The sequence below is a fragment of the Colletes gigas genome, unplaced genomic scaffold (genome assembly GCF_013123115.1).
Source record: "Colletes gigas isolate AHSC1104 unplaced genomic scaffold, ASM1312311v1 Colletes_gigas_Sc00044, whole genome shotgun sequence".
NCBI lineage: Eukaryota > Metazoa > Arthropoda > Insecta > Hymenoptera > Colletidae > Colletes > Colletes gigas.
Genome location: NW_025106673.1, coordinates 836,633 through 861,116, shown reverse-complemented (window position 1 = coordinate 861,116; position 24,484 = coordinate 836,633). Strand labels below are relative to the sequence as shown.

At 33.9% G+C, this 24,484-nt stretch overlaps 2 protein-coding genes across 2 annotated transcripts; both read left to right on the top strand.

Annotated features, from left to right (window-relative positions):
• The first annotated feature begins 6,237 nt into the window (after positions 1-6,237).
• Positions 6,238-8,771, top strand: LOC122403107 (protein lethal(3)malignant blood neoplasm 1). The gene is made up of 4 exons (XM_043406441.1): positions 6,238-6,397; positions 7,860-7,991; positions 8,080-8,183; positions 8,364-8,771. Exons 1-4 carry the CDS (start codon positions 6,238-6,240, stop codon positions 8,769-8,771), a joined length of 804 nt encoding a protein of 267 aa, XP_043262376.1.
• Positions 8,772-16,179: 7,408 nt separating this feature from the next.
• Positions 16,180-20,801, top strand: LOC122403121. Its single transcript, XM_043406456.1, has 2 exons — positions 16,180-16,489; positions 20,455-20,801. Exons 1-2 carry the CDS (start codon positions 16,180-16,182, stop codon positions 20,799-20,801), a joined length of 657 nt encoding a protein of 218 aa, XP_043262391.1.
• The last annotated feature ends 3,683 nt before the right edge of the window (positions 20,802-24,484 follow it).

The window sequence follows — 24,484 nt, the reverse complement described above, 5'->3', positions numbered from 1 at the left end:
TTACTGCTTGCCCCTGCTGGTCTTTGCTTGCCTCTGCATGCCTCTGCAGGCCTCTGCCAGCCCCTGCTGACCACTGCTGACCTTTCTTGACAACTTCTGAAATGATATATATGTATGTATTAAAGCTTTGTACAATGTAAATCGGTGGCAATAAATGATATAATTTCAAAGAATTCTTTGTGTTCTCATATTTTTTTACCTTTCTTTTCCTCGACAAATCATTCCCTTAGTTATAAGATACGTGCGACCTATTTGCAAGGCCGCCAACATTTTTGAAACATTCCGGACACTTTGGAAATCCGGATGGCCTTGACCCGCTTTCGAAAATGGGTCAAGGTCAAGTTCATGGCCATTCGAATTTTAGAAAAATTCCGGACACTGGGATTTCAGTTTTAACTGGAAAACCGGTATCTTATAACTAAGGGAATGATTTGGAGAGGAAAAGAAAGGTAAAAATGATGAGAACACATAGAATTCTTTGAAGTTATATCATTTATTGCCATAGATTTACATTATACAAAGCTTTAATACATATGTATAAATCATGTCAGAAGTTGTCAGCAGAGACCAGCAGCGGTCAGCAGAGGCCAGCGGAGACTAACAGAAATCAATAGTAATCGTTATACGTTGACAGAAATATAAGCGGTGGTCAGCAGAGGTCAACGGAGGCTGAGAGAGACTGGCAGTAGCCCGTAGTAATCGTTATACGTTGTCAGAAGGATTAGGAGTGGTCAGCAGCGGTCAGCAGAGGTGAGCGGAGGCCTGTAAGAAAATTCGAAAGTATGTGTAGTCGTACTTTGTACTTCGTACTTTTTACCTTATAGTTCAGGTAAAAAGGGGTATAACTGGATAAAACAGTTTTATGACATTACCTGCTAACTCAAGTTACTGTTCTAAAATTAAACGGTATGTTTGTACCTGAAAAAATATTCGGGTATATCCTTTTAAAATTTATAATCCGACCCATACTTTGTATTAAAATGGCATATAATTTTTAGTTCGTCATAACAAACTGATACGGTTATCTCAAAACATATCGAAGAAAATCATTATTAATTAATTCCTGTAACAATTAATTCTTTTGTTTTATTCATATTATAAAAATAAGAACAATTCTTACTGAAGAATGCTACAGCGTGCACGATACTGGCAAGAGTGGACTCTCATTTTAATTTATTAATTTTCAATCTTAAAATATTTGGATTTTGAAAAATTGTATTAATAATATACATATGCACGCTCATACATAAAAATAATAAAAAAGAATTTCTTTTTTTTCAATAGATAAAATATGATCAAGGGGGTCTTAAAACATGTATTTCCGTAAGAAAAATTTCACAAAATTTTGTATTCATTATGGGCACTTTGCTTATGTGCGTCTACATACATAGGTCTGAAAGTAAAAATGCCTGGATAATCGAGAATCTCGACTCCAGATTCTAAATCGTATGCTGTTTCCGCGAGGTCGAATTTCAGCTGTTCGAGTGCGAGAAGGCAAATGTGAGTCTTCCTCTCTCGACTCCCACGGGACGGTCTGAAATTACTTCAGGCAGCTTCGGAAAATCGAAAAAGAGGGCATGTATCAGTTTGCCTTTGTCGACTCTTCGAAACTCTACGAGCTTACGTACGCGTAATCTGGCATAGTGTGAGAAAGTGGAATGAGGTGTCTCCGGTACTCCGTTTGACATCTCTGGGGTAGTGAGCTTCCCGATTGTCATTTTTAACAACGATCATCCTAAAGTTCAGTCGTCTAGCAACAGGGTAAGTAAAAAAAAAGTAATAATGTCAAAAAAAGCAAAAGAAACCGCAAGCGTAAAGAGAGAAATAATACTAAAATATAAAATGAAAAAATCTTATAGTGAAATATCACAAACTGTTAACAGAAGTCGTTTTACTATTAGAAGCATTGTAAAACGACTTATAAATCAATCAGATTTTGATAATGCGAATAGAAGTGGTCATCCTCCCAAGTTATCTGTTAGAGAAAAACGTAGAATTGTAAACGAAGTGAAGAAAAATCCTAAATTAAACTTCTCAGAACTTAGAATGATATTAAATAAAGAATGTCAAAAAGAAGTAAGTTCAAAAAATGTATGGAGGGTATTAAAAGCTGCCGGATATTCAGCGTGTGTTGCACGAAGAAAACCATACATATCGGAAAAAATCGAAAGATTAGGGTTGAATTTGCCAAAGAATTCTACATTTTGGAGGAACATACTGTTTTCAGATGAAAGCAAATTTAATATATTTAAATTGGATGGTAGAATATTAGTTTGGAGAAAGCCAAATACTGAACTGGATCGACGGAATTTACAATCGAGTGTAAAATATGGAGATAGTAGAGTTATAGTGTGGGGTTCTATGGCAGCATCTAGGATTGGCGAATTAATTTTTATACGTGATTTATGGACAAATACTCATATTTAAATATATTAAAACAAAATTTATTCAAAAGTACGGAAAAATTAAACCTTCCGCGGAATTTTTATTTCCAACAAGATCACGATCCAAAGCACACCGCTTACTCATTCCCTAAATACACCACTCCAGAGCCCATATATGAATCCTATCAAACATCTCTGGAAGGAATTAGAAACAAGGATTAGAAAACATTATATAACAAACAAAGCAGACTTGAAGAATGTTCTTTTAGAAAAATGGAACAAAATCAAGCCGAATTTTACAAACAAGTTAGTTGATTCAATGCCCAAGCGATTAAAGGAAGTCCTTAAAAAGAAAGGTGGGCCAACTAAATATTAATATTTAATTCCAAGTCATTTTTAAATGTTTCTATTCGAGTCTGCCAATACTTTTGTTCACTCATAAAATGTTCAATAAATACATTTTTGTTATTGTTTTGTGAATCAATGTATATATTATTTCTTCTGTTATCTAATAAACTAAAATAGATACTAAATGAATATGTGAAAAAGTTTTTCTTTGAAATCAAGTTGTTTAGTAGTTATAATTATTTGTACCACAACAATCATGATGTGCCAATACCTATGTCCAGCACCGTATTTCTCAGACATTGCCTATTCTTTCGGTCGTATTTAAAATCGCGACGGGTTAATAGTATAACTTGTTCACCACGAAACTAAAGAAAAATGTTCTATAAACATTATACGCTGTCAAAAAGGACTTACGAAGCTCAAATAATGTTTTTTTTTAAATAACTTATCCGTGAACTTGAATTTTTAAATATCTTCCTAGTTATTGAGTGTAGACCAAATAAACTCTTAATGAGTAAAACACGATACAAAAAACAAAATTTTAACGTTTAAAAAACTGTTCAAGGTTAATTTTATGGCACCTTCTTACATTGTTTTCCTTTAAATTGACATTTACTTTTTTTACACCCTGTACATGACTACTAAAAGTTTCACGTTGAACTAAAATTTTAACATACCTTTTTGAATAAATACGATATTATCAAATTTGTGTTTCAAATTTGAGTTTCTTGATAATGTATGTATTCAAAAAGATATGTTAAAATTATAGTTTGGACGGAGTCTTTTGCGAGTCATATTGTATAATATTGTAAACATAAAATCATACACACGATATAAAGGTAACGTCGCGTTCACCTTTAACAATATAAATTAGCCCCGATTTTTTCGAGTCCAACCGTATTCAGCTCCATTCATTATTTATTAACTTAATCGTCCCCTTCATCGAGATTCATCGATCCCTCTATGAAGAAATGCAGGCGTCCAGTACCAAGAATACTACGCTGACATTATAAACATTGATTCCTCTTTTAGATTACCTATGCCTTTCAGTTCTCGTCGATTTATCTCTGACTCGAACAAGAAAAATCTCTTTGCCGTGATATCTCTAATACAGTAAATGCACCTGCGTCTCTAAGAACGTTGCAACAAAGTGAAAACAGAATTTTTATCCCAAGTAGAAAGCTTTAATCCAAGTATAGGCTGTCATAAAAAAAGTTTCCACATTGTTTTATATACATATACAGGATGAATCACCTAACATTTCTACCTCAAATATCACTGTTATTTTTGAAAATACGTTAAGTGTATTGAGGACAAAATTGAACGGGACAATGGGGCTCACACGATGCCAAAAATATTTTTGTTTCTATGTAATTTTTTTTAAAGAAATGAAGGTCACCTTCATTTTTTTAAATAGAATCACCTTTTCTGAAACATCTACAATGATAGTCCCTTTCATTTGGAATTCAGTGACTGTAATTATTCAAGGTCATTCAAGGTCACGGTCGGAGAAAATGGTATAAGATGTAAAACACGAAAGCTGTTGATAATCAGTCGAAGCCGCACTGGCTTCGAGACGTTGATCACCAAAGACAATGGAGCGTAAACGTGTGGTGTGGTATTTCAAACGATAAAGCAATCTGACCATACTTCATTACCGGAACGATGAAAATTTTTATAAGAAGATCTGCCGATTTTATTGGAAGATGTCCCTCTACAAAACCGTTACGATATGTAGTACCAACATGATGGCTGTCCGGCCCATTATGCACGAGTAACAAGAGAAACATTGGATTCTAGGTTTCCAAACCGATGCGATGGATAGGACGAGGTGGTATTGTTTCATGGCCAGCAAGTTCGCCTGACTTAAATTTACTGGATTCCTTTTTGTGGGGTCTGCTAAAAGAGACCGCATACGCGAATGCTCCAACAACAGTTGAAGATATGCATCAGCGGATCGTCACAGCATGTGCGAATATCACCTCGGATGTACTTGTCAGAGTTCAACATTCCTTGAGAGCCCGTTTATAGCAATGTATCGACGTAAATGGCCATCATTTTGAATATTTGTGAAATACAGGTATTCTGCTTTCATATTTTACATCTTATACCATTTTCTCTGACCGTGACCTTGAATGACCTTGAATAATTATAGTCACTGAATTCCTAATGAAAGGGACTATCATTGTAGGTGTTTCAAAAAGTGTGATTCTATTTAAAAAAATGACATAGAAACAAAAATATTTTTGGCATCGTGTGGGCCCGTTGTACCATTCAATTTTGTCCTCAAGACATTTGACGTATCTTCAAAAATAACAATGATATTTAAGGTGCAAATGTTAGGTGACTCACCCTGTATATTTAATTTAAATATTATTTAAAATATGGGTGTTTCAACTAAAAAACACCACCTAAATATCTCCTTTATTTTCAATGACATGCAAAATATTCTTTCAAGATCGTCGTTATTTTTTATCAGAAAAACTTATATTTTTTGTTATTCCATCTTGTAGAGGCTGAAAAAATACATTTAAATATATTTATGTCATGACCTTCAAGTGACCTTGAGTACCAAAATTCTGATAAAATTGTAGAATAATATTAGAATTATATTTGAATTTATTGTTTATGTTATAAAGTGCTCGAAATCATATTCAACGGCAGCTATACAGGCGACAGCAACGAATGATATGTTTATGCAATACATACGTATAATATCAATAGTTTGTTCACTCACTTCGATTATATCTGAAATATAATAATGATCAAATGGCCACACATAGCCTCTGGACAAAACACTTTCCTTAACATTTTCACGCGTTTCTTGTGTTATTTGTTTTATTTCTTGTCAAATGTTAAGCTGCTCAATTATGGTTGACTAAAGGTAACAATCCACACCCACGTGGATAATTGAAGCGTTCGAAAGTCCAGATGTGAAACGTAATGTCGTAACGTCGAAACTCGAGCCAAGAAGATGCTTATCTCTGATACAATAGGTAACGATATTACTTACACCAATCATCGATGTAATAGCAATTGTGGGACAAGAACTAAAAGATTTAATCGATGTTCGCACGAAAGTTGTATTTGCATAAGAATTTTCACTGTACGACACATCTTCGCTAATAATTTATTACTGGAACGGCGTGAACGTTTACTACTCTTGCAACGTTTTACTAAAACCCCTTCGAGAGGACGCAACCGACGTGCTGTTTTATGACACAGCAAACGGACGTTCTGTCCACTGTGAGAATGTACGATCGTTACAAGCGTCGAAGAAACCTTCTCCGGCTTTCAGGATTTTTTTTACCGTTCAGTATCTACGATTTCCTCTACTCTGCGAATCCTTCGACGAGGAAAAGGTTTTTTCACTTCGATCGGTTACATCACGATCGAACGCTCGTCTTCATTCTGTATCGCGATCTTCGAGTTGCAACAACCTCGGAATGACATTAACCGTAAGGATTTTTACTGTAACGATCTGAAATTTAGAAGACGAAGTAAGATGTCGAAACCGTTTCAGAAAATGGACTTCAACGTTCTGTGCGTTCTTGTTTACGTTTTGTGGAGAAATCTCGCAATGGCAGATGAAACGAGTGAGGATATAAGGCCTTACGAATTTTCGTTCAATATCGAGAATTTCCAGCACAGGTTCGAGAAGAAAGGTGTGTAAAACACGTGAAATTTGGATGGTTAAGTAAATTCAACAATATATAAATATTTTATAAATATTCGAATATTAGTTCTACATAGTTATATCATTAATTAAACATGCATATGTTAATTGAAGAAAATATCTGGCTGTATACTTTTTTATTATACTCCGCCGTAAGTTTCGAAGGAAATATTTGACTATAGTATACTTTTTTGTTATCCTCTAAAGTTTTCGTTACAAACTGCGTTTGAATTATGAATGTAGGTGAATTGAAAGTTGCAATTAACTTCTGTGAAATTGAATCAATAATAATTGTTTTGGAAGACGTATCCATCGATTTGAAATGAACGACTTACGACAGCTGTCAGAAGAATATACAGGGTGTTCGGCCACCCCTCGGAAAAATTTTAATGGAAGATTCTAGAGGCCAAAATAAGACGAAAATCAAGAATATCAATTTCTTGACTAAGGCTTCGTTAAAATGTTATTAAAAAATTTAATTTAAAAATTTCAAATCATTCTGAAAAAATTATTTTCGGTTGTAGGGGTCGATTACAATCATTTTTGGTCAATAGACATACCCCTGAAATCCTACCCATTTTCAAGAAAACAAATTCGAGAATGTGTGAAATTTTTCGACAAAATTAAAAAATTTCAAATCGTTCTAAAAAAATTATTTTTGGTTGTAGGGGTCAATGCTAATCATTTTTAGTCAATAGACATACTCCCGAAATCGTACCAACTTTCGAGAAAACAAATTCAGTACGATCGGAAATTTAAACGTTAATAACTTTTTAACGAACCTCCATCAATAAATTGGTATTCTTGATTTTCGTCCTATTTTGGCCTCTAGAATTTCCCATTAAAATTTTTCCCAGGGGTGGCCGAACACCCCGTATAAGGAACTATAAAAGTAGAGATACCATAATGAACATATAACATAAGATTTGATCCTGAACAAACTCAATAAGTTGATCGAACAATAACGTTGCGACAGAAACAATGAAATCACGTACACGTGACAGCGGCTGTTAAAGTATTAACGCATGATGTGCTAGAAACGTGTAGAAAAAACTAAAAATTCCATTTTAATTAAGATTATTTTATATTTATATATTAAAGTAAAAATTGAAATATAAATTTTACATTTCGTTTCCGTCGTTTAATCTCTTTGCCATACCTGTTTACCAGTCATTTTTTAACGTTCTCCATTTGAACGAAACGGTGGAACGATAGCGACATTAGTAAACAAACTACTGAGAGACTAGAATGGCATAAAAATCTTTTCTCTCGGATGGTTCAAAATGCCAAAAACGTGGCAACCAGTAAACAATATTTTATCAGACTGACAATCTCGACGAAAAATAACTTAAAATAAAATTAATATTTTTCAGTAGCTCGTTTCCTCATTTATTTTCCAATGAATTTTCAATAGATTAATAAATTGAAATAAGCACATGATCTTACTTTAGACGTTGAAGGAATCATCACCGGAGAATTCGGATTCATAACCGCCGACGGAGTGTATCACGAAACCGGATATGCAACGGACAAGAACGGCGATTTCATTATCACCAGGATGAGAAACAGGAAGATCACCAATCGTGAGTCTCCGAACCATCGAGCTTGCAATATTCGTTGCCCCGCGATCGAGGACTCGTTGGTCGAACTAATTAATTTTGTTTCCACAAGTGAAGGACGCGCTGGAGATATTCAAAGACAGACCAGAAACTGCGAAGAAGCTCGTTGAAGCCGTGGCGCGGGCTTGCAGCAGTTGTAAAATTCCTGTGAAGCAAGTCGGACCAGATCACGCCACGACGATTGCACCAACGACTGCTTTCAAGACAAAAAGCACGAAACCTGGTGAAGCATTATCTTAAAGCTTTAAATTTGTCTCATTGCGATCCAGTTGCAATTAAGAAAGAAACTTTTTACAGTATTTCGATTTCTTTTTTACAGGTGAAGCAATTACTAAGAACAAATTGGCCCAAGAAAGGAATAGAATACCTGAAAATTCCAAGGATTTGTTCAACGAAAGAAGAGGGAAAAGCTTGATAGATGCCATGATGAACACGATCAATGGAGCAAAGAAATTTTTGAATACGACTGGAGCTGATCAGAATTTTCTTGAAAAAATGGCGAACGATCTTTATTATCGATTCAACTACACAATTACGTCTCATGGGCATCAAGAAGACGGGTACAGGGACGGGAAAAAGGACGGCAGTTATCGAGCACAAAGTGAAAATGGTGTCGACACCCGGGTGAAGTATCTGTCGAACGAATTCGGTCATCAGCCCAACGTTTCGTTCGTTCCGAGATCCAATGGGACGACGGAGCACCAACGTCTCAAGGGATATTCTTTTCTTTGGAATTGGTCGTGAAAAATATCTTTTATACAATACACTTTACTCGATAAGAAATTTATGTAACAAGACAATGTGGATAAATCTTAATTTCGGTGTCCAATAAGACTTACTTAGCTTTTGTTTTCATTTTCTTAAATTTCTAATCTTAAAAACGTAATTATAAAGTAATATGGTAAAAATAATTTTTGAAGGAATCCGTACATTTATCATAAATAACGACGTGTAACGCTTGAAAACAATTTTTTTAATTATATTAATCAGTGATTCAGAATCTCCCACGCAACTAGGAAAAAATATAGTATATAGATGTATATGTAAAACGATATTGTGATACAAAAAAATGTCATGAAGCAAAATTAAACGGCATCAAATGATGCACAAACTGAATGCAATTCTTTTCATTTTTATGTGTACTTTTTTTAATGGAACTTAAACTATTCGATGTAGTTTTTTAATTTTTACAAAAATGTATTAAGACTTTGTCTGACACGTTATCCATGCATGGATGACAAGGCTTTTCACATTGGGACTAAAACAATTAATTCCCAAGTTGAAATGTTAAAGAAAATAAATTTGAATAGGATTCATGAATTTTAGTTTTATTTTAATTTACGTAATTTACAATTGTTTAAAATTAAAGATTTGTTCTTGTAAAAAATTTTAGAGTTTTATTTTGACAGTCAACGTGTTAAGGCTTAATAGTTCATAAATTATAACAGTTTTGAAATTACTGAATATAATCTGGCGTATTTAGCATGTAAATAGCAGTGATGATGAATCCTTGTTTTATTAGTACAATTATGTCCTGATTTGTTATATATATGTACTTACGTTCTTTTTTATTATAGAAATAATTATCTGAGTTATTATAATTATCCGTTTAATTCCGTTTCTCACAGATCGTAAAGAGTTCGTTAAAGGGTTTACAACTATTTTTTACATTAGTATTATACTATTATTTATATGTATATATATAATTGCAAGTATTTATCTCCTGTGTCTTTGCTCTCTAAATTCAAAAGAACTCATTACACATATAATTATTGTATTTTGCATAACTACTGGAGCAAAAAAGTGTTACACTTTCTAATTTCTCCAGCTCGTTGACGTAATATCTCGTGAGAAAATGGTCTGATTAATTTAAAATTTTTCACAGATGGAAAGCAAATATCCGTCTAATATTCACTTACAAATCAACTTCATATTTATGAATATTTTTTTATTAATGAGAGAATAAAAAATGTGCAGAAGCCGTATTTTCTTTTAAAATACAGTCATTTTTTAAATTCGTGAGATTTTTATTTATTTCGTGACGCAGACTAAGAATCTCTTTGAGTTTAATGATTTGAACGACCGTTATATCAATTATAAAAACAAATTTTTGTTACCCAATCTGTGTGAAATTGTATGTCTTCAAGAAAATAAATGAATCATTTGTGTTTGAAAAAGTTTGTTTCGTTAGTTAAAATATAAGTAAATATATACGCAAAATTTGAAACTGATATAATCAATGATTTTCTTTAAAAAAAAAATCTTGAAAATCACGTAATATTTAGGATTAAAAACCAGACAAACTTCTTATAACCATTTGAGTTACAAATAAAGTAATTAAAAAGTAGAAAAATCTATAGTAGTAGTAAATTGTTCAAATATAAAAAAAAACTGACGTTTGGAAGAAACAATACGTGACGTGCGTGAGACACGAAAAGACTTCTAGCTCGTTTGACTCGATAACTAAATTTTCGAAAACTAAATTTCAGCTTTTAACATTTAAATGAAATAAGGAATTAATTAATGTTCGACAAGTTCCTTTCTTACTAGCTACCAAACGATGCTAACGTCTATATTCGTCTGATTTAACGAAGCTCTAGGAATGTAGTTCTTCGACGATGACACATTTTTTTGGAATTTGTCTTCGAAACGTTAATTCGTGTCAAGCACGTGAAACTCGTTTAAATAATAAAATCTAGTTTCACCGGTCCAAATATATATGCATTATGATTTGCAAATTAGTGTAGAAGTTACACGGTCGACGAAAACTTTCCGAATTCGAACGATTATTCTCAACAAAATTTCGGCAAGGAAGTATTAAAAATCGAGTCGAGGGACACGACAAAATAAATAATAATTATTATTATACATCTTTATTGTACCAGAATTGTATATATTATATTAAGCTATTCAGTACTTTCTTTTCTTTGTTTTAGAGCTTAGGCTATATGTATATTAATGTTCCTCAGAAATAGAATGGGGTTCTTTACATTATGTCACTTATCCCATTTTTAATTTTGTATTCTTCCCTGATATGGTGAAAATCGTTACATTCAAAAATAATATTGGTACACTATTTTTCGTTATTAGGTATGAATTAATTAATTTAGTGTACCATATTAATATACGTATAACTTTCACTTGGTCGTATCTTCTTCATGCGTGAAGGGAATCAAAATGTACAGAAATCAAAATAAGTATGTATACTGTAAGTGTAGTTAGTAAGTATAATTATGTATTATTATTAACTTAACCTTAAAAACAATTTAAAAAATGGAAGCAGTAAGCAATTATAAACTAAGAGCAATATGACATCAAAATCTAAAATTTCATGTCACATTCTGTATTTCCGAAATGAACGAATGCAATTAAATGATTTACTTTAAACAATCGAATACTTACTGAAAAACTTCTGTAAATTGACGTTTCCTCGCTCTGCCGATTGAGCCAGAAATGTCAATTACGATTCTTTGTCTTGCTTAACAGGTTATTCACTTTTATTATTTACGGTGTTAAAAATTAGATAATATTAATAATTTTGTAGATACTTGGGTATTACTTGGGTATTGGGTACCTGAAATATGCTGCACTTCCTCATATTTAGACGTTTTCTTAACACCTTTTCATTGTTGTTAATGGGGTCAATCGCTCTCAGGTGGCCAACAACTATGCGCCTGGACATGCGTCGTAAACGTCGTTGGATTTCTATGAGCTGTTATGACACTGTTAGCACATTTGTCGTACCTTTCAGTAATCGAATAAATGAACGTAAATCATCGCGCACGCGCGGCAATTACAAGTGAGTTTTGCATAGAGGAAGAATGAAGTTCACGGTGAATCGCGTGGACAGCAATATCTGAGTTGTTATGACAGTTGTTCTGTTAGGCCGGAACACGCGAGACTGCGCGCCTCTAAGAGGCGGAACGTCTTTATTATGGTAATCGAACGGAGCAGAAGTTCACGTAAGGCTAAAGCAACGCTTCGTTCTCTCGATCGTCCGAGCGAAATGTGCAGTCCTCGATCGACTCCTGCGCTCGTTCGCCATCATCGTTTCATCGAAAACGAGGGACGGGAAGGGAAATAAAAAAAAGGTTGTGTCCCAGGTGCGTAAAAAAAAAATACGCGTTTATTCTTGGTTCCATGGTATTTCGAAAGTAACGATTTCACTACGATTCCGTGTGTCTTCGTTCTTTAAATAACGATAAAAGATGGCCGGAATTAGGTTGTATTAGCATCCCGCTACGATTCCAAGCGGAATTTCTGTCGTCGGTCCACGTACGTGATCCACGTGCATGCCAAGTTACACGCGCGCGAGCCTAAATCCATTATTTTGTTTTCTTTTCCGTAGTGCAAACAACGGGGAACGATCGCCGAACGCCGCATAAAAAATTCATTCCCACCGCGGAAAACGGATTTTCGGATCGCGTAACCATTTCCGCGGAATAGCAATTAGCGAATGCAAATTGGTTTCAGAAACGAAACTTGGCTGGCGCCAAAGGAACGCGCTTGCAAATTTTCACAAATAATAGAAAATTAACGGAGATACGAACAAATAATATTTTCATAAATATATTAATTCAAATATTTATGGTGAACACTTAAACGCGACCGTGACAAGGTTGTCTAAGGTCAACGCAAGATTAACATTATGATGTGCTTCCCTTAACACTTTTTGGAACTGAAACAATTCATTTTCAAGCTGAAATGTTAAAGGAAGTAAATTTTAATTTGTGTAGTTTATAATTATCGAAAATCAAAATTTTGATCTCGTAAAAAACTTTACAGTTTTGGTCTGGCAGTCAACGTGTTAATACCATACATTTGTCTGAAACATTTTTCCGTATAGTTTTCGAAATATTTATACGTTTATAAAGGGTAGGTAGAAAATTGTAGCATGATCGTCAAAGGAGTAATTCTACGTAAAAACATAAGGAAAAAATATGGTATACAATTTTATAATTCAGGACTGAGAAAATCATATTTGAAATTTATTCAATTACACAATACGATCTATTTATTGGGTATTCTATTAGGTTGTCTCTGTTTGCACTAGTATTTACAAACATTGATAATGATAAGATACTGTAGAAAATATCCAAATAGTTCGATGTCTAACAAAAATCATAGATCAAACAAATTATCAAGTTATGACAAGGTATTTTAATCGAGAGTTTGCTGACATATTACTCGCTTTGAGAGCTTGTGGAGGTAAAATAGAAAACTAATAATAATAATATGTAACAACAAAAAGGACATTTCCAACAGTACTTGTAAAGTAATAAACTTTAAATTCGTTTTTTTTAAGACGAAACCTCGGATGAAAAAATTGATACCAAATTTTTTCTTTGTTTCCTTACGTAGAATTACTCCTTTCTCCTTTTTCCAACCATCCTATATACAGGGTGTCCCGTAAATAGTGTAAGAACCGGAAATGGATGGTAGGTGAGACGATTCTGAACAACAATTTCCTTTGCAAAAATGTCGGATGGGGCTTCGTTTTTGAATTATTAACGAAAAACACTGATATATACGTATATTAAATGCTTTTCATAAAGTCGAGAAAATTGTTATAGTTGTCATAGGAATCGTTTAAATTAACTGTTAACTGTGGCTCCGCTCGTGTTGAAGTCATTTTTACTGACAGTTCTTTATAGATTGTCATGTTCCTCAAATTAAACTAATCAGAATAATGGTGGTTTAATTAGAATTGATTTAGTAGACTCTGAGTTCACTAGAAATAAACAAACAAATAAATAGATAGACGGACAAAAATTCTAAAAATGTATAGGTAATTTCTTTTAGTTAAGTAGTTCAACATTCTTGTTTATAGTCTATAGTTTAATTTCAAAATATATTTTATTAATATCAATTATATTAGGAATATACTTTTCAATATTACAATATATGTATAGAATATAGTGATGCAAAATTTTGCATTAATGATAGAATTCTTTTATTCAACAACAGATTTTCATAGAACATATGTAATTATTGAAATTGTATTCTTATTAACATATTTATTACATATACATTCTAATCATTTTTCTAAAATTCATCATTTTCATTTTGAAACATCATTATGATATTGACATTTTGTAGATATTATTTGATTATTTGAATATATTTCAATCTATTGATGAATATATTACATATATTGTATAAAAAATATATTTAATTTCTACTTAAAAATTTATAAAAAAATAATTATAATTTAAAATTCTTGTATATCACTTTTATTAAAAAAACAATTGAGATAAAATTTTTCCTATTGAATGCGGATTTAATCCACTAACTAAATATCATTTCTAATTATATTTCTAATGTTTGATATTGAAATTATTCAACTATTTATTCAACTATATTTACATTTACATTTATTATATTTTTATCGATTTTAGTTATTACATTAATCATAGAATGAGCAATAAATTATTTAAAATTTATTAATTCAAATTAGAAAATGTAAATTATACAGATTATTTTAAAATAAAACAAATTTTGAATTCGAAATTAAATGTAAAATTTTACTTTATATAATAATATTAATTATAAATAAAAGTGGATATTAGTTAAAAAAAAATCATTTAAATTGCATTTAAAAATAAAATAAAACTATATCTAAAAATTATTAGTTGAAACCAAATAAAGGTAAATTGTTATCAACAATTTCATTGAAAATAATTTCAATTAAAGTTATAAATATATAAATATTATTTTTATATTGAAAATATAAACTGTAAACTGTAGTCCAAGTTAAAATTGCCTATAAATTTTAAATAAATTATGAATCGATCGTTTCACGTATTTTCGAAACGAAGATAGACGAACATTTTAAAAATGTGTAATTTTTTTGGATTTCCTATAGACTATAATATGATTAAAGTCGAAATTGCCTAAAAGTTTAATAGTTACAATTTCATTTATACAGCTTAATACATAATTGATCACCTTAGCTACTTGTGGAATAGTTTTTGCCTGTCGCACAGTGGCGCCATATCCCGAAAATGCTGTAAGAAGCATTTTCTGACCAAACACATACAATATCTTACGAGGTATTGAAGATATTAAAAAAGTGTTTTGAAAAGTTATTTTATATAAAGGGGCGCGTTATGTGGCATAATAATTTTTGTGTAGATGGAGTGGTGGGGGAGATTACAAGGTCAAGGTAATTTTTTTAAGTGGAACTACATATTTTTCTGTTCATAATATGATAGCGTTTGTTGTAACAAATTCAACGACAGATCAACGGAAATCACTAGCCGAATCCTACATACTGCAGCAACAAAAGTTTATAAAAGGTTAAAAGGTTATACTGCGAAACAAAAGTTTTTTGCTGTAATTTTCGCAGTAACAGCTAGTAGCAGCTAATTTTTTTTTAGGAATAAAAGCAAGACATAGATCTTCAAAATGAGACTAGACTTGAGATGAGACTTCAGTTCTAATCAAAAAATGGAATTAAAATTGAAAATGTTCAATTAGGCATAACTCAAAAACTATCATAGATATAAGAATAATTTGGTACAATTCAGGTACATACTAGGTAAGATTGATTTCATCGCTCATCATTTAAATTAAAAAAACAACACAGTTATGTAGTTTCCGACGATTTTGAGATTTACCACTTCAGAACCACCTAATTGTTTCCAAAATTAACAAAAAAATATATGTGAATAAATTTTTCATTATGGGTATACTTTTTAAAAAGTGGCTTATTGCCGCATTTTCGATAAACGGCACCACTGTGCGTCGTGCGGGTAAAACGAAGGGCCCATTGACGGGACCGAGCCCCACGAGGTGTCCAGAATTCTTTAAGGAGAGCCAGACGCTAGCGTGCCCGTGCGACGTGTGCCCACGAAAACAGTGGCAGTGGGGGGATGCCGGTCGGTTCTCACTCGAAACAGGACCAACTTGATTGGCGGAAGTCCAGAAGGAAGGGGTTAGACTCTCATATATGTTCGATCACGCACCTTCCACAACCACTTGTTGCCCGTGACACGCGGTTCAAGGATATAAAAAGAGGAAGGTCGTAGCGTGAATTAAAGGAAAACCGAGTAAGGGTGGAGATCAGGACGCCTCGTGGTGCATTCGCGGTGGTGACAGTGTCATTTGTCGCATTTTCTCTCGAGGGATCTACGGAGATCAAACTGTAATCATGAGGACAGTGTCGGTCTTACTGCTGTTGGGGCTGGCCCTGTACGTCCAGGGTGAACCGATCGAGAGGAAACAGGACGACGAGAGTGCTCTGTACTGTGTGCTCAAGGAGAACGCGATGGAATGTCTGAGAACCAGGCTGGCCAGAGACATCGATCGGATCGAGATGCAGGTGACCGGGGCGAAGAGCGAGACGCCTATAAGCGCGGTCATCGAGCAGGCTGGCAACTTCGTGGCCGAGGTGGTCGACGATTTTCAGAATCCCGGAAGAGCCGACGGAGCCGGGGAAGAGACGGAAGCTGGCGAACAAGGTGAGAGACGAGCGATAAACAACTCGGGAAAAGCGAAGTGACACGCGAGCCACGGGAATTCGTGTTTCGGTAGTGGCGCGCGAATCTCGAACTCGAACGACAATCGAATAGATCGAGCGAGGAATTTCTAATCGATTCGCCGGCACGTGGATCGCATGACAAAGCCAGCCGCAAACCTTTCCGGGCTCCTCGCCACGGGCACCGTTAAAAATCTCGACTTTTACCGACCTTGAACTTACCGGACACGAGACACCTCCAATTAACAGTTCGAGGCTTCCATGTAATTTCGTCAGCCCCATTTGTCCCATTCGATCGTAGAGTCGTCGCAAGGTTAGATCAATGGCGTTACAACGGTTCTCGCTTAAAGACCGGCGCGACTCGTTTTTACGATATTAATTCTGGGAAATTTGCTTTACGACTACCGCGAACAGAACGCAAAGACGACGCGTTGATGTTTAAACTCTCGAGTCGTTGGATTTGGCGACGAAATACGGCGTGAACAAGGCATCCAATATGTACGGAAAGTGTTTAACGTTTGCTCGATGAATGACAATTAACAGGGGAATGTTGACAGAAGACGAGAATTCTACTATCCATCGAATACGTGTCTTTAGGTCACCGGCGATCGTTTGAAATGCAATATCCGATATGTCACCGTTGTTCCTCAGTTTGCGCGCAATTTAATGGGACGGCTCGGGTAAATCTTTGCTAACGGTACCTGAGCTCGTTATCGTCGTTATCTTTTCGTGCAAGTCGCCAGAAAATTGAACAATTTGGCAGCCGTATTATGTAGAATTTCGTTTAAAATACGTCGTTGGAAGCACCAAAAGCGGTGCTCCTCTTCTTCGACGAGGTATCGCGATGAAAATCGTGACTCATTTTTAAGAAAGCCGCACCAATCGAAAGAAATTCCGTGGGCCACGCGGATTGCAGGTTTCTGGGTCAAGCGACCGGGACATCCAAAAAGTTGATTTAATTGCTTGACCGAGGCAAGTGTTGGTCCTTTTCGATACAGAATTCGTTAAAGTTCCTCCCTTTGCTTTCATTAGAGTCGATGTTTTTGATTTTCTCTCGAGCAGCGCTACAGGGGTTTGAGTTTCTCCCCCATCCCAACTGTTTAAATAAAATTCACTAGTTTCAAACGATTTCTTTATTGTAAGACGAACATTGGATAATTATCAAAACATTTTTAGCCTTTGCTTGTTTTTATTATTTTTGGAGCTGGGATTTTCGAATCTCAAAAATTTATAATCTTTGAGATCCCTTTTTGAGCGCTTTGAGAGATCAATAGAAGATAATATAGAATATATGTAGAATATTCTATTTCCAATCAAATTAACTAATAATGTTAGTTTTCTTAACTACTAGAGTGGCCCATAAGTCATTTTGTTTCGATCTTTTCTGTTGAAATTGTATACAATGTAACAATAATAAAGTAAATATTTTTACGAAATTTTTAATTCCATTATAAGTATTTATTTTATGTGATTGCGACTTTTTCTATTTTTATGTATATTTATTCCTCGAATTGTGACAGCCTCTTCATTTTCCAATTTGTATGTCTTCTTCGCCAAATTTCACTTGCTTCCTCAGAACAATACATTAAAGTTCGATAACTAAAACAAATATAAAATAAGTATAAATAACAAATAATCTCATGTGGGTAGAAAGTATTGAGAAAACGAGTATAAAATTTTCTGCAATCTTTAAATTTTGATAGAAATTAATAAATCTTCGTTTCCGAGTTGCCCTTGAAAGCAAAATGGAGTCTAATTTTGACTCGAATGTTTAAGTTAGCAGAACTTTTACCCAACATTAATTTTACTTTCTCATTTTTATTCATGGAATAAAGTCGTGATTATAAATGTAATGTGAATCGATAAACTTAACGAAAAATGGTATTCAACGAAGAAATGAATGAAAGTTCGTAAACGAGTGACGTAAACACCCTCGTTACGCGCATGATTTCGCAGACAATTTGCGGCGATACGAATCGCGGCCATCAAGTCGACCAAAGAGAGTGAGTTCGTGGTAAGCAAACGAGACTGTTGTTTTTCCGGTTTCTGTGTCGATTCACGCATTAATGTGCGTTTGGGTCAGGGGAAGGCGTTGGGAAGCATTGGTGCCACGGAATTGAAGAGCGTCTTTGGGATTGTAACGGTGTTACGGTGTTGTCTTCTTCGACTTTACCTGTAACTCGCTGCAGTACGAAAATCGCTTCCACGGAAATTAATACTAAATTTACAGACATTTTTTTCAGTTAAGATATACGATCGAACCTTACTGCGATAAAAATTTTGTTCATTCACTTCCATTCCGTTATGAAAACCTCTGCAATTCGAAATATAAACTTTGTATAATTCAAATTATTACCAATGCAAGTGTATTACTTTGCAAATCGAAATTTGCCTCTGTAACTCAAAGTTTTATCTGTATGATTTTAATTTTTCTCTATTTAACTTCATGTAGTCAAAACTTCGATAAGGCGAAATTTCTATAATTCGAAGATTTTTTTCCTTTGAGATTCGACTGTATATTCATATAGTTACATTAATCAAATTCAACGTAAATTACTATAAAATAATATTAATGAGTTCTATAACTTTAAGTGTGGAATACGAAACTCAACAAATTAATGGATTCCATAAATCTAGTGTTAAAAAGAGTTACATTATAGGGGCTCAACGGGTTATATCGTTTTAGGGGCGTCAAAAAATAAAATCGAAAAATCACAAATAAAGAAAAATCTTCTATACAGGGTGTTCGGCCACCCCTGGGAAAAATTTTAATGAGAGATTCTAGAGACCAAAATAAGGTGAACATCAAAAATATCAATTCTTAGATTGAGGCTTCGTTAAAAAGTTACTAAAAAATGAAATTAAAAAATTTCATATCATTCTGAAAAAATTATTTTTGGTTGCGGGGATCGATTACAAGCATTTTTGATCAATACACATACTCCCGAAATCCTACACACTTTCGAGAAAAAAATTCGGATATGTGCCTAAATTTTCTGGCGAAAAAAAATTTCAAATCGTTTTGAAAAAATTATTTTTAGTTGCGAGAGTCGATTACAAGCATTTTTTATCAATACACATACTCCCGAAATCCTACACACTTTCGAGAAAAAAATTCCTCTCCATTCGTAGTAACTGCAATAAAAAAAAGAATTATTTCTCATTATGGAAAAATTAAGAGGGATATTTTTTCGTATAGATTTTTATAAACAATACATGAGCTTCATTCTTATTGTTACTAAATTGAATCCAACGCCGTAACAATAATAATAGTATATTACCTGTTTTGATAGTTCAAACTAGGCTCATTAACCTGTACTATAAAAAGTGCATTTATCGATGCATTGCCACTATCGCTTTCATAGTAGCTTTCAGCAATTTTAACTTATTTAGAGTAGCAAATGTAATTAAACATATTAACAGACATAGTGGAGTATATAATAGGTACACTATTTTGATAAAAATCTAGTCACTGTGGTACTAAAAATATATTCTACCATTCAACCAAATAGAATATATTATCGCAAGTCGAGTTTAGACTAAAAATATATTCTCTAAAAAAAATTTTAGTTTAGTTTTAAAATGAATTTTCACTATTCATTTGTAAATAAATATTTATAATAATTATAAAATATACAATATTTATTTATATTTAAAAAATGATACCAGTTAAGGAATAATATGTTTCCATTCAAGATAAGATACTAGGGCTATAAAATTAGTATTGCAGAAGCTACTTAATTACATAAACAAAAATCAATGCTGATGTAGCACCTGTTTCTTCCTCCTCACTGAGCTTCTCGATCGTATATACAGAATAAAGAAAACAATCGACACACCTAAAAAAAATTATATCTCTCTGAAATCCCCTGTAATAAAGAATTAGAGTAGAAAAGTTCGTCTTGAAATTTCATGGCCATTAAATTTCCCGTGACGCGTTGATTTCAGAGGAAGGACGCATGAAGAAGATTGGCAAGAAGAAGAAGAAGCAGCTGCAGAAGCTGTTGAGCCTGGCGATGGTATTCAAGGCGAAGCTCAGTCTGTTGCTTCAACTGATCTCCACCCACCTGCAAGTGAAATTGTTCGCGATCGCCATCATCGGATTGGTCCTGAACGCGGTCAAATTCTGGTTGGATTTGAAGAAGGGCCACCCGTCGAAGGTCATCTACTACGAGCACGCTCAGCACCAGCACCATTACGATCACGATGACCACGAGCAAAACTATTGGGGACGATCCTCCGGGAACGAATCTCCTCATAACCTAGCTTACTCCAGCTACGCGCCCAAAGACTAACCCCCACGGGCGATCGAAACGAAAAGAGATCAATCTTCTCGATGACAGGAAGTAATAGCAGCGAGAAGGAACGGTCGAATCGTCGCTGCGATTATTCTCTCCGTGCTCAGGTCTCTAGTTAATTGTTGAGAAATAATTGAAGCGACATTTCCCTCCCTTTCCCTCCCTTTTTCGCTGCCCACGTTATTTTTATATTTATGTTTACCTATTTATTTTGTTTGTTATTTATGTTAACGACCACTGCGGCTAGCGCGTGAGTTTCAGTGTTCAAAGTCCACTTTGTGTACCTGCTGTCGCACGTCATCCCGCGCCCCATACCTAAATTATGTTAATTTAATCCTTTTTTGTTTAAATAACGCCTGTAAGAAACGTACAAGCAATAAATTATTTTGATAGTAAACCAAGATTCTTCGACGTTACCCCTTCTCGAGTAAATCTCCGTCGAGAAGTCGATCGTATCCGTCTATAAATTCGTACGCGAACGTATTAAGCATTCAACGCGACTCGTAGATCGTCGATTTATCGACGGTGAATAAGAAGCATGATCGCTACGCCGCGAAAGTTTGCCGAATCAACCTGCGACCTTCTTTCTCCGCGAAGCGTGGACCAGCCCGAAGCATTCCTTTTGTATTCCTCGTCGACGCGCGAAGGAAAATGCGGCTGGAATCATCAACGAGCACCGATACTTTCGGGCTGTTCACCTTGCCGCAAATGCGATCGAACGATAAACAGTGGAGATTCTTGAGGCGATTCCCACGTCTTCCTTTTTTGCCATCGAACTGAAGAAAATCTTGCAAAAATGGTTTTGTTTCTGCAGGAACATTTCGAGAATTGCCCGACAAAATATCATCGTTTATAATTATTATTATTATTATAAACAAAGGTAACACGTGACAAATTATTACCGAAAAATATCGCCAAGAGCTCTATTTTAATAAAAGTTTACGTGTAGGTTAAGATATTTATTTGAGTATCGCAAATGGTTCTATCTTTGTTCGATAGTATGTTTCGATTTTATCCGCCATTGAATCAACCACCTTTTTTTGCCTTCAAACTAAAGAAGATCTTGTTGAAAAAATACTTTCGATTTTGATGGCGAACGAAAGCGAAAATCGTGACGTTTAAATTATTATTTATTTTACAGTTTTGCGGGAATATTTTAATACGATTGCTTAACAAAATATCACCAAGTATTATAATTAACATTATAAATAAAGATAACCCGTGACAGATTATTAACAGAAATATAAACAAGAGTCTTATTTTAATAAAGAATCAAAAGTAAGTGAAGATACTTACTTAAGTATCACAAATGATCATATTGCTGTACAATGGTATGTCTCGATTTTATCCGCCATTAAATCAATTATCTACGTTAAATAAAAAAGAAAAGCCCACCAAAAAACTATCCCAATCTTTTCCCATTTCTGATTTTAAATTATACTTAATTTGAATTGAAATATCTTTAACTGTGATATTTTGTCATGCTACCGACACAAACATTATCTCTTCTAGCCTCCATTCTTACTTATTCTACATTTTATTTTCCCCTTACCCTTATTCATATCCAATTCTTAACCTATTCTTCTCGAATACCCCAATTATCCCTTTCCTCTCTACTTGTTCTCCTCCTTTCTCCCAATTCCCTCCCCGCTACCATTCCCTCATCCCTCAATAACCTAATTATCCCTCCTTTGCATCTCCACGCCAAACGGTTCATTCTGTTTCCCACCATAACTCATATTTTCCTTTTTACATAACTTCCCAATACCTATTACCCCTTTCTTTGTTCCCACATCTCTTGCTGTGGCTATTATTTTCACGATGTTTAAATTAATTAATGCCTTGGTTCGTGACAGTGATCTTGTAAGCTACCAATAACTATTGAAACAACATTTTGCATCAATATTTCTGTAACTAAGTCTGCTAAGAAAATAAACGAAACGATACAGGTTCGAATGAGAACAGACTTATGGCGAGAAAAAGATTGAACGTAAGATTTTAAGAAAAATTATATATCTTGATAATTAAACAAGTATGTCAATTTTTCAAATGCGGAGATTTCTAAATAATAAAATTAATATGTATTAATATTATTATTAATATTAATGTGTATTAATATTATTAATACAATGATAACGATAATGATAATAATAATTTATTCTACAGATAAACTATTGCACGGGTAGAGATTGAAACAACATTTTAACTTAACTTAACTAAATTTAACAACTTTTTGTAATTAAATATGCTAAGAAAATAAACAAAGCCATACAAGTTCAATATTAAATATATTCATCTTAATAATTAAACAAGTATTTAAATTTTTCAAATTCGGAAATTTCAAAATAAAACAATTAATACGAAAAAAGAACCTGCATTGATTGACAATGACAATGACAACGATGACGATAGTGTTAATAATAATTATAATAATAATTTATTGCACAGGTAACCCCTCTAAAGTATATATACATATACATATATATAATACAATACAGAAAAATAAATCAATAAGAATTATAAATAGTATGGTTCATAATATGGTTAACAAGTCTTTTCTGAATTCGCACGGTGAATTTGAAACAAATCTAATTTGCTGCTATGTAGATTCCTGTTATTGGATCGGAATTCATACATTAGAAAATCAGTAGCATAAAAATACGCGTGAAACGAAAAGATCTGTGAGATGCATTTAGAGACTTTAAGAGAGGCTGAACTAATTTAAATTGTAAAAAAAATGATATCTGCAATCGTTCTACGAGTATCCAATGGTAGTAAGTTTAGAAGGTTCATAATTTCATTTAATCGTAATAACAATCAAATATAGACATGGCTTGCCCTGCTCTAAATGCAATGGAACAGAGTAATTTATATTATATACTTTCTATCATCTGTTTATGTTTGATTAGGTTTGACCCTACAAAATTTGTATCAGTTTAGATGTGAGATTTCTCCGAATATTTGCTAAATCTGGTACCAGCTGATTTCCGCATATACAAAAATTCCCAACACTTTTCTGATGAACAAAAAAATTAATAATAAAACAGATATACAAAATTCTAGAAGTACCTATAGATTCTTTTGCAAAATGTAAAAAAATGGCAGAAATGCATTGAATATTATGAAGTTATATTTTAACAAAATTTAGCTATGGATCAGTCGTTTCATGTGTAAGAACCTTCATTTATGATCGCCTTAGATTTCTTCTTCTATTTTTCTATGGTGATCGCTATCAATACTACCTTAGGTATTGAAAGGACTGTTGCTCCATTAATAAATTATTATTATTCGAGGACGAGGAGGGGCAACCGAGTATATCACGATCGTGATATTTCGTGATCCTCATGGTCAATGACCAGAAACGGGCAGGGTTTCGTAATCGCGGTGGGGATCCCATGAAAACTGTTAAGTATTCACATCCCGAAGAGTCGCTGGTCACCGTTGCGTCCTTAACGAAGACGAGGCCCGCGCTACCCGACTTGCCCTCGGATTTTCGACGTCTGAAACCTCTTTTCGGAGCTCCGATTGGACCGTGGCCAACGAGACCACCGTGTCACATTGAAATCATCGGAATTCTTGAGAAGAGACGCTGAAATTATCCTTCCGCGGTTCATTTATAGAATTTCATCGCAGCGCCTACGTCCACCTTTTTCTTAATCAGCTAACGAATTTCAATCTGG